The sequence below is a fragment of the Capsaspora owczarzaki genome (assembly GCF_000151315.2).
Source record: "Capsaspora owczarzaki ATCC 30864 unplaced genomic scaffold supercont2.2, whole genome shotgun sequence".
Taxonomy (NCBI): Eukaryota; class Filasterea; order Ministeriida; family Capsasporidae; genus Capsaspora; species Capsaspora owczarzaki.
In genome coordinates, this window is record NW_011887293.1 from 2,422,334 (window position 1) to 2,434,340 (window position 12,007).

The following is a 12,007-nucleotide window of genomic DNA, read 5'->3' on the forward strand; positions in this document are numbered from 1 at the left end:
AGAAAGAAGAAGAAGAAAGGTTCGTGGTGAGCCCAAGGTTTCAGCTGAACAACACACCCGATGAAGATTCATCGGATTGGTTTCACTCACCAGGCGTGCCGACGCCGATTGTATCGCCGAGAGAAATCTCGTAGCAGCCCATATCCGCCAGCTTCTTTGCAACGCGTGCCACAACCGCGGGGTCAATCGCACCGTCGAAGGGGCACCCAATCACGCACGAGACGTAGCTGTTTCAAGCGCCAACCACGCCAATAAGTGTCAAAGGTAAACACTCAAGCTCGCGATCTCGCATGGAGACCAAGAGCAACAACCCAGCGAGCGATATAGGCGTACCCACGAACGGCAATATCGTGCTTTTTGGCAGCGTCGACAACGACCTGAAACTTTTTCAGGGATTCGTCAATGGTCGCGTTAATGTTCTTCTTGCTGAACGCCTCGGACGCAGCGCCAAAGATGGCAACCTCCTTGGCACCCGCTGCAAGCGCGGCCTCAAATCCTTGAATGTTTGGCGTGAGCACCGGGTACGACACGCCAGGAACGCGCTCGATCGAGGCCATAACTTCAGCGTGATCTGCCATCTACACACGCCAAAACATCCAAAAAATGGAACAAGTATACAGAGATGAGACCCAATGTTCAATGTTTTCAACCACGAGCATCATTCTGAGAAGCTCAGTAGAGATTTCGCGACGGCTTTTGCGACAATCCAAGCGCTTCCAGCAGATCGATATTTCTACCCGTATATCGCACTAGCTCGATACATGTACTACGAACTGATAGCCTCCCCCAATGTATACGGAGGGTCATCGTGGTCATCTTTCGCACGTATTTAGGGACTGATCGTGCGTGACTTTGGCGAGATTTCCAGCCGACATATCAAGCATCGCTCACCTGCGGGATCCACTTTGGGGAGACAAAGCTTGTTGTCTCGACGACCTTGAGGCCCGAGTGGCTGAGCTGGTTGATGAGGTTAACCTTGGCTGCAGTCGGGACGAGCTGCTTCTCGTTCTGCAGGCCATCGCGCGGTCCGACCTCGACAATCTTGACGTGCGACGGCAAGTTCCGCACACGAGGAGCTGATCCAGCATTCGACGCGGCAGTGGCAGCGGCGAGGCGGACGGACTGCGCCGAGGTCGTCAATGCACGGCGTGCAATGGTGGATCCGAGCATGATCAAGAAAAAGCGTGAACTGAGCGACTGAGCAGTTTTACGAATTAAGATGGAGTTTTGTTTTGATCGCAGAGGACACTGATGCAGCTATTACAGTGAGCTGGACGGACGAGCGGTAGGATGTCGAAGAGTCGGATCACACTCACGGCAAACCGACGAAAGCGATCGAGTCAATGCACTTCCTTCCTTCCTTCCTTCTTATAAGATACATTAGAGCTTGTTGACTTGTCTAATTCTGATTCAGACTGTATTGTGTAGTGTGCGATCAGTCCCCATCATCGCATCGAAACCTTGCCTTTGAGTTTCTCATTGAAGCAAGCCGACCGTCGACGTTGAAACACAGTTCCACCGAAGCCCCCTCCCACCCCCCGTTTCCCGCCACCAGATCGCGCACGGACTTGACTGAAGCAAGATGGCGTTTGTGCGCGCGCGTGAGCAGGACGAGCAGGGCTTGTCGGCCGTGTCGCAGCGGTTTTCGCTGCTGCTGCTCGAGCACAACGAAGCCTACCTTGAGGACTTTTCCGTCTTCTACTACCCGGCTGCAGCGACCGAGGACGAGGCTGTGCGCAGGTCAGGCCATTGAGGACTTTTTACTTGTGCTGCTTGGAAGACGAGCGAACCAAGGGGAACAAGATACAAGATCGAGAGATAGAGACACAGACAGATAGATAGGGCGATCGGTTTTTGGTTCCAATTGAACAAAGCCATTGCTGCGGGAGTATCATCGTGATCAGTGAACAAGACTCAGTCACTGCAAGGGCGGAAGGTCATTGGGGGGGGGAGAGAGATGAAGAGAGAGAGAGAGAGAGAGAGAGAGAGAGAGAGAGAGAGAGAGAGAGAGAGAGAGAGAGAGAGAGAGAGAGAGAGAGAGAGAGAGAGAGAGAGAGAGAGAGAGAGAGAGAGAGAGAGAGAGAGAGAGAGAGAGAGAGAGAGAGAGAGAGAGAGAGAGAGAGAGAGAGAGAGAGAGAGAGAGAGAGAGAGAGAGAGAGAGAGAGAGAGAGAGAGTAAGAGAGAGAGTAAAAGAGAATGGGGACAATAAAGGCGGCTTTGGTCATGGGTCGTAGTGCCCTTGCTATCGAATGGTCATCAGAGTCACCACTCGCCTGGCCTGCCTCACAAGAAGCGGGGAGCAATGCTGCAACGTACTCGAAAATCATGGCATATGCAAGTAGCAAGAATGTGTGGGGGAAGAAGCCGGCGAAGAATGAACAAAAAAAAGGCTGATGCTCAGTCTTTGCTGCTCAGACTGTGTGCAAATATGGCTCTTTATGCTTGTTTTTGCCCCCGATTGCTCATCTATTTCACTTCATGTTCATGTTCTTTCGTTGCTTTTGCTTTTTGCCTTGCTTTTTGCTTTTGCTTTAGGAAACTCGGAGGCCGTTTGAGGCTTTGCTCAATGTCGCTCGTGTTCGACCCGCAGGACGAGGCGTACCCAATCATGAAATTCCCGTTCAAAAAGTGCCGTGGCATTGGCAAGTGGGCGGGCTCGCTCAAGAGTCGACTCGACCTGCGCGGCGATATTCTCGCCGTCGTGGCAGATGAGGTGGTGACGGCGCGCGAGCACAACATTGTGGCGCCGTACACATTCACCAAGGTAATCAACAATGCGAGAGCGAATCATTTCGTGTCGTTAGCATCATGCGGCGACTTTTTTTTTTTTTTTTTTTTTTTTGTGGGTGGCAGACCATGCGCTCACACTTCGTCCCCATCATTGACAGACCCCTGGCGTCGAGTACAAGTTTGCGCTCCGCTATGCACAGTTTGCGCAAGTCTACCCGCAAATCCGAGAGCTATATCGCGTGAGCACACTGTCGACTCGCGAGCGACGACAGGAAATGGCGCTCATTGAGGCGCGGCGGCGAGAGCTCAGTCCCTTCGACCACAGCTGGCTGGAAGACCTCGCTGAGCGCATTGTGACCGAGGTGTCTGTGGACCGCGTCACCCCGCTTGTCAGCAATCGCGGGCGACTGTTGCTGACGAGCTCGCGAATTTACTTCCAGCCATTCAACAATGTCGATCCCGTGCCCGTGCGCAAGTACCGCCTCGGCTCTGTTCAGCGCATTGTGAAGCGTCGCTACCTCTTGCGCCAGATTGTACGTTCGTTCCAGTTTGGGGTTGCAAAGTGCTTGGATGGTTTTTTTGGTTTGCTCATTTTGCGCTGAGTCGTCCAAAACAACAGGGTCTTGAATTGTTCTTAAACAATGATACCAGTCTCTTCTTTGCGTTTGGCTCCCAAGAAGAGCGGGATCGCTTTCACGACCAGCTGTTGCTTCAGCCATGTACGTAGTTAGATGTTGGCAGACTTTTTTTTTTTTTTTTTTCGGCTGAACCATGGCTCATTTTCCACCGATAACTCAATCCATTGTCTTGGGGGGGGGGTGTTTCTTGTTTGCTCTCAATGTTGTGCAGCCATCAACGTTCAGCCCTCGGACACGGAGAACTTGACTTTGAGATGGCAACGGGGCGAAGTGTCAAACTACGACTACCTTTACGCCCTCAACTCGTTGGCCGATCGTAGCGTGAACGATCTGACGCAGTATCCCGTCTTCCCTTGGGTGATCTCAGACTATACCAGCGCTAGTCTTGGTGCGTAGTCTGTCGCAGAGCGAGCCAAAGAAAGAAGGTCAACAAACTCACCGTTTTCTGTCTTTGCTTTTTTGCAGACCTGAACTCGCCGTCCACGTTCCGCGACCTGACCAAGCCCATCGGCGCTCTTGATCCTCAGCGCTTGGAGATGCTCCAAGTGAGTTTTACTTTTTTTTTTTCCCTTCCATCGCCTTCCCGCTGTCGTTCAATTGCTGACTCTTTGTTGTCCATTTTTTTTTGCTTCTGGCTCCAGCAACGCTACGACGAAATGCCAGAACCCAAGTTCTTGTATGGCACCCACTACTCCACGCCTGGTTATGTTCTCTACTACCTCGTTCGTGAAGGTTTGTCATAACGAGGATGTTGCGCGCAGACCGTTCGTCTCGACACTCATTCACGATATTCAACCCTCCCGCCCTCCCTCCCTCCCTTTTGTGACAGCACCCGAGTACATGCTGTGCCTGCAGAATGGTCGGTTTGATCAACCCGACCGCATGTTCTGCAGCGTCGCCGAGACTTGGAAGAGCGTTCGAAGCCAGTCCGGCGATGTCAAGGAGCTGATTCCGGAATTCTACAGCGAGTCGGACTTTCTGCAAAACAAGAACGGCCTCAATCTCGGGATGCGTCAAGACATGTCGCGAGTGAACGACGTTCAACTGCCTCCATGGGCGAAGAGTAATAAGATCGCGACTTTTGTTTTTGGCAGGCATGCCTGCGACCTCAACTCATCCTTTCTTGTCCAATGAATGTTTTCAACAGACGCAAGCGACTTTACAGCGAAGTGCCGACAGGCTCTTGAGTGCGACTATGTTTCTCAGCGCTTGCACCACTGGATTGATTTGATTTTTGGCTACAAGCAGCGCGGTCCTGAAGCTGTCAAGGCAGCCAACTGTAAATTGATGTTGCACGAACAGGAACTTTTTTTTTGTTGAGTGAGATTGCTTGTTGCTCACGACCATCACCTGCGGGCCGCATCCAGTGTTTTACTACTTGACCTATGAAGGTGCTGTTGATCTGGACGCCATCACCGACCCCGTGGAGCGTTCATCGCTGGAAGCTCAAATCCACGAGTTTGGTCAAACGCCCAAGCAGATCTTCACGGCGCCTCACCCAGCCCGCCGAGTTCAATCGAGCGTACGTCTTTTACAACAACTTGATCATTGCTTTGCTCAGACTTGGCGAGCTGCTCCTTCGTGTTGCTGATTTGGTTTTCGTTCGTTTTGCTTGGTTGACACATTTTAGACGGTGAGCGATGCTCCTTTGCCGAGTTCCACCCCAGCAACTCCCACGACGCGCCATGCATGGGGCAACAGCAGTAGCGGCTCAACAGCGACTGACACACCAACTCCTCGCCACGCATGGGGCAGCAGCGCTACCAACTCAGTTGCCAGCGACACGCCGCAACCTGCGCAGATCAACTCGCCCTTGCGCTCGGCCTCTGCCACTGGCTCATCGACCGCATTCTCATTTTCCTCAATGTCGTCTGCGCTGCCGGAACAGCGCACTGCTTTGCCTGCTTCGCCTGCTCCGGCAACTCCCACTCGCACACGCCAAGACGATGATCTTGACTTTGTTTTGAACATGGCCTCTTCCGGGTCTGGCTTTGCAGCGGGGCGATCATCCCTCTCCAGTTCCAGCTTTAGCGAGACCCCAAAGTCCGCATCCGGGGCTTCGACCTTTGCAAACGCGCCCACTCCGACGCGGCATAGCACGAGCAGCGCGAGCTCCGGCCGACCCTCGATCAGCGCAGCGCCGTCTGTCGACACGTCATCGCAAAGTGCGTGGTACTCGAACGTGTTGCAGCTGCGTCTGCAGTCTAGCGCCAAGCTTCACCGGCTGTGAGTAGTTTCCTTTTCCTTTGCGTTGGTGTGGGACCTCCAGCTCGTCTTTATGCCGGCCTGCACACTCACTCCTCCCCCGTCAAACTCTCCTCATTGCAGAAACGTTGCTGCTGTCAAACTGTCCAAAGACGGCGAAACATTGTTCTCTGCTTCACATGACTATTCGCTGAAAATGTTCTCGCTTGCCGACGACCGTCAGTTGCGCAGCATCAACATTTCCGAGATGGCCTTGTCCTCTTGCGCTCTGGATCAAGACGGCAAGGGTGTTATTGTTGGGTCGTGGGACAACAATCTGTACGGCTGACAGCCGTGCGTGTGTGTTTAGGCAGGCTTGGTGGTCGGTCTTTTGTGGCTGACTATCGTTTGGGACACTATGCTTGTCAGATACTACTACTCGATTGAGTTTGGTCGCATCACCGAGTCGTGGAATGGTCACGATGATGCTATTTCCTGCCTGGCGTTGGGTTCTCGCATTTTGATCACTGCTTCTTGGGATTCGACCGTGAAGGTTGGGCCATCATTTGTCTTGCCGCTTCCCATACGCGTCTGTTGTCATCTTTTGTTGCTCAACTTGTCCTTTTCCTTGCCTTGTGATTTTTGTTGCAACCACAGCTCTGGAATGCCGGTAACATCGCGTCCGGACGTCGGGGCTCGATTGGCTCGTCCCTTTTGTGCGAGTTTGTCGATCACGACACGGAAGTGAAATGCGTGGCTATTTCCCCCGATGAGCGAGTCGCGATTTCTGGCGCTGCAGATGGTAGAGTAGAGTTGAGCTTTGTATTGTTGATGGATTGGAATGCAGCGGAGCATTGATTTGCAATTCTCTGGTTTTGACTGTGTGTGCGCAGGAACGGTGATCATTTGGGACCTCGAGTCCTTCTGCCTTGCCAGGACTATATCGGCACATAACGAGGCAATCAATGCGGCCGCGTTCAGCTCTGACGGCTCGCAAATTGTCACCACAAGCAATGATTGCACGGCGAAAATTTTCAACGTCAGCGATGGCCAGCTTGTGTTGTCGGTCACCACCGAAGAGGTCTTCCGGTACGGTTTGTGTTGACAGCAAGTTTTCTGTTCGTTTTTGGTATGTAGTTTCATCTAACGCAGATGTATTCGGGGGTGGCTTTGCACAGATCGTTGGTTTGGGACGACACGATTGTGTTGGCTGGTACTGCTTCTGGAAACCTGGTCGCGTATGACCTGCGCAATAACCAGATGCTGATGACACTCAAGGGGCATGATAGTAAGAGATGGTTGTGATTTTGTGAGAAGATTGGATTCGCCAAAAGTAGGTGTCTAAGCATGCGCATTCACTTGGTTGCTAGGTGCCATCACTTCTATCGATGCTTCCGCTGATGGATCAACTGTGGTGACGGGATCCGAGGACGGAATGGTTCAAAAGTGGCGTGCTTCGGGGTAGCGTTTGTTTCACTCTGTTTTGTCATGCTTTTGTACTTTCATACAACACACCGTCATAACCGACAGTCTTCCTTGCTATTACATGAAACAATATTGTTCTATTTACGACCCACAACAACAACAGCAGCAGCAGCAGCAGCAGAGCAAAACACAGGCTCATGTGTTTTTGGAGACAAAGTCTCGGATTTGTGTCAACAATTCAATCTGAATCACGTCTGGGACGGCCCCTGTGTCAGAATGGCAAGCATGTCAGTTTGAGTGTCAGTCTGAGTGTCAGCCTGAATGGGTTGTACACCAATAGCGCCCTACCTCTTGCTTCCGGGAAGATTTCCTCCACCAACCGATCGACCGTTGCAGCTTCCACACCAACGTGTTGAATCCATGCTACTCAGACAACCACAAACAAACAAACAAACAAAATAATGAGTTTCCTCCCCTCCAATTCAACATGGCTTTCAAAGTTATCATGATCCATTGACTTGGGCCTTGCCAACAACCGACCTTTGCATTGAGCTTTCACATTGTCGCGCCATCCGCAGTCAATCAACCGAGCGCGCAAGAGTTCTTCAATCCTGCATGTTTCCAAATCCACAATCACAATGCATACTGAGTGTTGATTTTGTCCACGAGAAGCTCCCAATCATGATCATGATCATATAGCACAGCTGGTCAAGCCGCGTTCGAGGCGAGCATGCACGCACCGCTTGGCCTCCCCAGACTCGATGAAGGCCTGCTGAATGCGCGAGCGGAGCTGGTCTTCCTTGGACTGACCACCAGCACCAACGGCTGAGCCAGCGGCAGCAGCAGCAGCGGGTTGAGCGTTGGTCGACGAACGCAGCATTGTGAGAGTCCGTGTGTTGCTGTTTAGCTTGGATTGCAGTTGGACTGAGCCCGAGCGTTGTAAAGTGATTGATTCAGCGTTACTTGCTTGTGATGATGATTATAGACAACTCAAAGTACAAGCAACATGACAGAAGGAGAGGCGTGTTTTTGAATGTTCGATTGCTTGATGCAAAGCGTTCCAGACTGCAGTCGACCATTCCTCGAAGTCGTTGTCAATTGAGCTGTTGCACTGCAGCTTGTCCTTCGGAAGCTGTCGTGCTTATTGCAATAAAGGTCGCGGATTGACACTACAGGGAATGTTCAATGTATTCGACAAAACAAAACACAAAAGGAGAGGGGCATCTCGTTTCGTTGGAAAAGATGGTCGTTAATGATACCCAACATTGAGGGGCTTCAAACAGGACATTGCCTGCACGCTTGCTGGGTCGAACCTGAGCTTCCCAACCTCCGCGCATTTGCCGGAGGATGGGATGGCTCGCTGGCAGGACCATCACAAGCTGAATGTTCGAAACGTCGCAAGTTGGTTTCGCCGTGCATCCGTACTGGACAACACCGTGCTCATCTCGAACAATCAGAGCAACACTCTTGTCATCGACTTTGTCGGGACGGTCCATCCAGTCACGCCGAGTGCAAACAGCTAATTCAACATGCGTCATGCATGATAAAGTCTTTTGGATTGGGAACATCGATCGGCACCGAGATCCTGAGCCGCTTCATCAGATCTCGGCAAGCCTTGCGTTCACTGGAGCCAAACTCGGTACAGAGAAATTGCTCTTGTAGCCCAGCTTGCACGGGTGGCCGTCGAAGATTCGGATCCGTGGCGAGTTTCGGGAAGGCCTCAAGGATTCTTCGCATGGTCACCACCGCGCGGTTTCCCAGTGGCGGAAAGGCGACTAATGCGCAGACGCGAGCGCATGCTCGCAAGTATCGCAACGCTTCCTCCGGACCGACAACTTCCCACACTTGGAGAGTGTCAATCACACAGCATGCGCGGAAGACGACCTGAACGCCTGGGTTTGACGTATACACATTGGTCTCGGTTTCAAGCGCGTCGATAAGCGCCGCGAACAGTTGAGAGCGCACTATTTCGTCGATGACACGCTGCTGATGATTCGGTGTTGATGGCGAACTATGATTGAACCCCCAATTCTGGAGCAGTAAGCCAGCAGCATTCAAGTCGAGCACTTTGACTTTTGAATCGAAGAGTTGAAGCAAACTACAGCCCGGCTGCTGCTGAGGCCACCCCTCGAACTGCAGCAAAAACTCGTTCAAGCTTGAATTGTTGTGAACCCAGTAGCCAAGAGTACGACAGGCAAGTGCGGAAAGCGATGTGCTCTGCATCACCTTGCAAACGAGGATGATGGCAACCTCTTTCATGTTGACAATGTTCTTACAAACGTCGGGACCGGTGAGGAAAATGCCACTCAAAAGTCGAAGCAATGGCTCAATTGTGCCAGATTGTTGGGACGCCACTTCTTGAAACCATTTGGCCAGCTCGGTGGAGCCGGGATATGGATTCCATTGCCAAACGTAGGAAGCTCCTTGCTCGTTCGACTCGTTCTCCTCAGTATCGAGGGCACTAAAGTTGCTGTTGCTGTTGTTGTTGGTGCTGTTGCTGTTGTCGTTGGTGCAGCAGCTGTTGTTGTCATCGCTGCTACTGCTGCTGCTGCCTTTCGTCAATGGTACCGTGTCGCGGATGGAGCGGTGATTCGAGCTGGTCGTTGCACCCTCTTGTTGATGCTGCTGCGCTTTGGCGAATGCGATTTTCCCGTTCTCATTGCGCACTGCATCGTGAAGCGCTGAAAGAAACCTCTCCAACGGCTGAGTGACTTCTTTTCGGTCGATGGTCGGCTCGAAGCGTCGGCGATAGCACATTAGCCACTGGGTGTACAGCAATTTCTCGAGTGTGTGCATGCTGGTGGTGGGATCACTGGACTGGAAGCCTGGAGGGGAGAACTGTTGAAGCTCCTCAAGTCGACTAGCCTGAGGCGGCATCGTCTCCGTCAACGTCTTCTCCAGTCCAACCCGCTTCAGGTGGCCAAATATGTTGACATGTAGCATATGAGTCATCTCAATGCTCGACCACTGGCGGAACCCGCGGGACTCGGGTGTCGGCCACGAATCGGCAATCGCTTGTGCGCCAGCGTCACCAATCTGATTCAGGTACATGCTGCAATCCCCGCTATTCGTGAGCATCCTGGATGTTCTCTGATGAAATCAAGAGTCAAAATGTCTTACCAGAGCTCAGTCAGCGTCGTGTTCACTGTGAGCGCCTCAGCAAGTGCTTGTGCGCCGGCGTCGCCAATCTGATTGTTTTGCAGACTGCCGGCCTCGATCTGTGAGCGCCTTTGATGACCTCGATCATTTCCCCCCCCCCAAACTCACACGCATCAATACAAGTGCGTTTGCTTACGCGAGCCTCTTCAGTGTCGTGTTCACTTTGAGCGCCTCGGCAAGTGCCCGGACACCCGCGTCGCCAATCTGATTCTCAGGCAAACTGTGTTTCCCCCACCCCCGCGCCGCAGCAGTAAGCTCTCTGAAAGGACCTCTGTTGGATCATCCACTCGCATAAGTCCAAAGGGAGATGACCACTGACTGCAGGATGATCAGCGACTTGTTGACCTTGAGTGCCTCAGCAATCGCCCGCGCTCCGGCATCACCGATGAGATTCTCGCCCAAACTTTGCATTCCCTCTGTCAGTGAGCACACTCTGAATGCCATCTGCAGCAGAGACATGCACCAGGAATGAACGCGAGATGCCTTACTGGAGCATCGTCAGCGTCGTGTTCACCTTGAGAGTCTCAGCAATCGCGCGCGCTCCATCGTCGCCAATCTTGTGAAATTGCAAGCTGCCCCCCTCCATCAGTGAGCCACTCTGAACGCCGCTTTGCTGAGATCATCGCATACAAGCATCACATATGAATGAGATGCTTTTTACAAGAGTTCCTCCAGCAGCGGGTTGTACTTGAGTGCGTTTGCAACTGCCTGCGCTCCAGCATCGCCCATCTTAGGAAACCCCAGACTGTCCCCCCATTTCGTCAGTACACATCGCGCTGTCCACACCGTGCTCCAAACAAAAGAGAACAAAGCAAAGGCGCCCCCCCCCCCTTTTTTTTGGCGTTTGCTTACACAAGGATTCGAGACGCACAAATGACTTGGCTGAACAACGTGTCCTGTTTCGCAGTCGTGTTCGGCAACGAAAACATTGGTTGCTTGCAAGACAAAAGCCAACAAAACAATAATCAAGACTGCCCTTTCCACCATTCTTTATTTCGTAGTTCTGATTCATTGCCGATCCTTCTTTCCATCTTCAAACCAGCAAAAGTCTCCTCAAACAACGCAGAGGAGCGACGGACAATCGCTCGCGACTGACATCTCTGTGAGACTCACATTTGCGACTGGCATTTGCAGCTCGTGAGTGAGTGAGTGAGTGAGTGAGCGGTTGAGGCCCTTCCCAGTGGAGTCTGAGCCGTTTGGGGGACCAAAAACAACCACAGCAGCGCAAACAACATGTCCCAGCTACTGCATCCCGCTGAGCCCGCTCGGCGCCACTTTGCACCGACGACCTCGTCCTCCTCTGCTACTGCTTCTACTGCTTCTACTGCTTCTGCATTCGCTCTGATCGACGATGACGATGGCGGCGGTGGTGCGGACGACGATGAGGATGGCCGCCGTGGCGCAGCGGTCGCATCGCAACTCCGACAGCAGAGCACTGGTCACGCCCGTCCAGTCCGCTCTGGCACCAACACCAACACCACGGCCACGACCACTGCCAACACACATGCCAACACCAGCACTGCTTCGTATCCTGCAACAGCAGCTCTGCGAGCAGCGGCGGCGTCGTCGTCGTCCTTGTCGTCGCCGTCCTCTTCGTCGTTGCTCGCTGCGACCTCTTCCTCCTATTCGGCCTCGCCTTCGTCCTCGTCCTTGGCTTCGTCCTCGTTGGCAGCATCGCCTCAAGTAGCATCATCCTTGCTGTCGCCTGGCTCTGTTGGCGGTGGCGCTGTCGTCGTCGTGACTCGCCCAGCAGCTGCAGCGGTATCCTCGTCGTCGTCCTCCGAAGCCGAGTCTTCATTGTCCGAGCTTACCACTGCATTAGCGTCGAACGGAGCACTGATGCAAGAGCAACAACAAGCTCAAGAGCAAGG

General features: G+C 52.8%; 5 protein-coding genes across 5 annotated transcripts; 2 read left to right on the plus strand and 3 right to left on the minus strand.

Annotated features, from left to right (window-relative positions):
• Positions 1–82: 82 nt before the first annotated feature.
• CAOG_01935 (hydroxymethylglutaryl-CoA lyase) lies at positions 83–1,190 on the minus strand (the record flags this gene model as incomplete). Its single annotated transcript, XM_004364746.2, has 3 exons — positions 892–1,190; positions 334–578; positions 83–227 (listed from the first exon to the last, which is right to left on the minus strand). Exons 1-3 carry the CDS (start codon positions 1,168–1,170, stop codon positions 83–85), a joined length of 669 nt encoding a protein of 222 aa, XP_004364803.1. The 5' UTR covers positions 1,171–1,190.
• Positions 1,191–1,448: 258 nt separating this feature from the next.
• CAOG_01936 (neutral sphingomyelinase activation associated factor) lies at positions 1,449–7,120 on the plus strand. Its single transcript, XM_004364747.2, has 17 exons — positions 1,449–1,740; positions 2,536–2,764; positions 2,889–3,263; positions 3,350–3,449; positions 3,580–3,756; positions 3,834–3,913; positions 4,010–4,100; positions 4,198–4,431; positions 4,516–4,647; positions 4,736–4,890; positions 4,999–5,594; positions 5,697–5,891; positions 5,982–6,105; positions 6,210–6,354; positions 6,446–6,641; positions 6,731–6,840; positions 6,923–7,120. Exons 1-17 carry the CDS (start codon positions 1,583–1,585, stop codon positions 7,015–7,017), a joined length of 3,192 nt encoding a protein of 1,063 aa, XP_004364804.1. The 5' UTR covers positions 1,449–1,582; the 3' UTR covers positions 7,018–7,120.
• Positions 7,053–7,896, minus strand: CAOG_01937 (hypothetical protein). The gene is made up of 4 exons (XM_004364748.2): positions 7,718–7,896; positions 7,518–7,588; positions 7,326–7,400; positions 7,053–7,243 (listed from the first exon to the last, which is right to left on the minus strand). The coding sequence occupies exons 1-4, from the start codon at positions 7,855–7,857 to the stop codon at positions 7,173–7,175; spliced, it is 357 nt and encodes a 118-aa protein (XP_004364805.1). The 5' UTR covers positions 7,858–7,896; the 3' UTR covers positions 7,053–7,172.
• A 605-nt stretch (positions 7,897–8,501) lies between these two features.
• CAOG_01938 (hypothetical protein) lies at positions 8,502–10,865 on the minus strand (the record flags this gene model as incomplete). The annotated part of the gene is made up of 6 exons (XM_004364749.1): positions 8,502–10,029; positions 10,098–10,181; positions 10,273–10,356; positions 10,456–10,539; positions 10,625–10,708; positions 10,798–10,865. The coding sequence occupies 6 exons, from the start codon at positions 10,863–10,865 to the stop codon at positions 8,502–8,504; spliced, it is 1,932 nt and encodes a 643-aa protein (XP_004364806.1).
• Positions 10,866–11,369: 504 nt separating this feature from the next.
• Positions 11,370–12,005, plus strand: CAOG_08560 (hypothetical protein; the record flags this gene model as incomplete). Its single annotated transcript, XM_011271840.1, has 1 exon — positions 11,370–12,005. A coding segment is annotated over one exon (636 nt), but the record flags the coding sequence as incomplete, so codon positions are not given.
• Positions 12,006–12,007: the final 2 nt, after the last annotated feature.

What these genes read in the sequence shown, in the direction of transcription:
- CAOG_01937 (XM_004364748.2), bottom strand. Translation starts at nt 7,857, where the DNA reads ATGCTGCGTTCGTCGACCAACGCTCAACCCGCTGCTGCTGCTGCCGCT. An exon ending in TGTGAAAGCTCAATGCAAAG is followed by an intron (nt 7,401 to 7,517) that starts GTCGGTTGTTGG and finishes TTGTCTGAGTAG; the next exon opens with CATGGATTCAACACGTTGGT. An exon ending in AATCTTCCCGGAAGCAAGAG is followed by an intron (nt 7,244 to 7,325) that starts GTAGGGCGCTAT and finishes ATTCTGACACAG; the next exon opens with GGGCCGTCCCAGACGTGATT.
- CAOG_01936 (XM_004364747.2), top strand. Translation starts at nt 1,583, where the DNA reads ATGGCGTTTGTGCGCGCGCGTGAGCAGGACGAGCAGGGCTTGTCGGCC. An exon ending in CTACTACCTCGTTCGTGAAG is followed by an intron (nt 4,101 to 4,197) that starts GTTTGTCATAAC and finishes CTTTTGTGACAG; the next exon opens with CACCCGAGTACATGCTGTGC. An exon ending in CTTGGGATTCGACCGTGAAG is followed by an intron (nt 6,106 to 6,209) that starts GTTGGGCCATCA and finishes TTGCAACCACAG; the next exon opens with CTCTGGAATGCCGGTAACAT.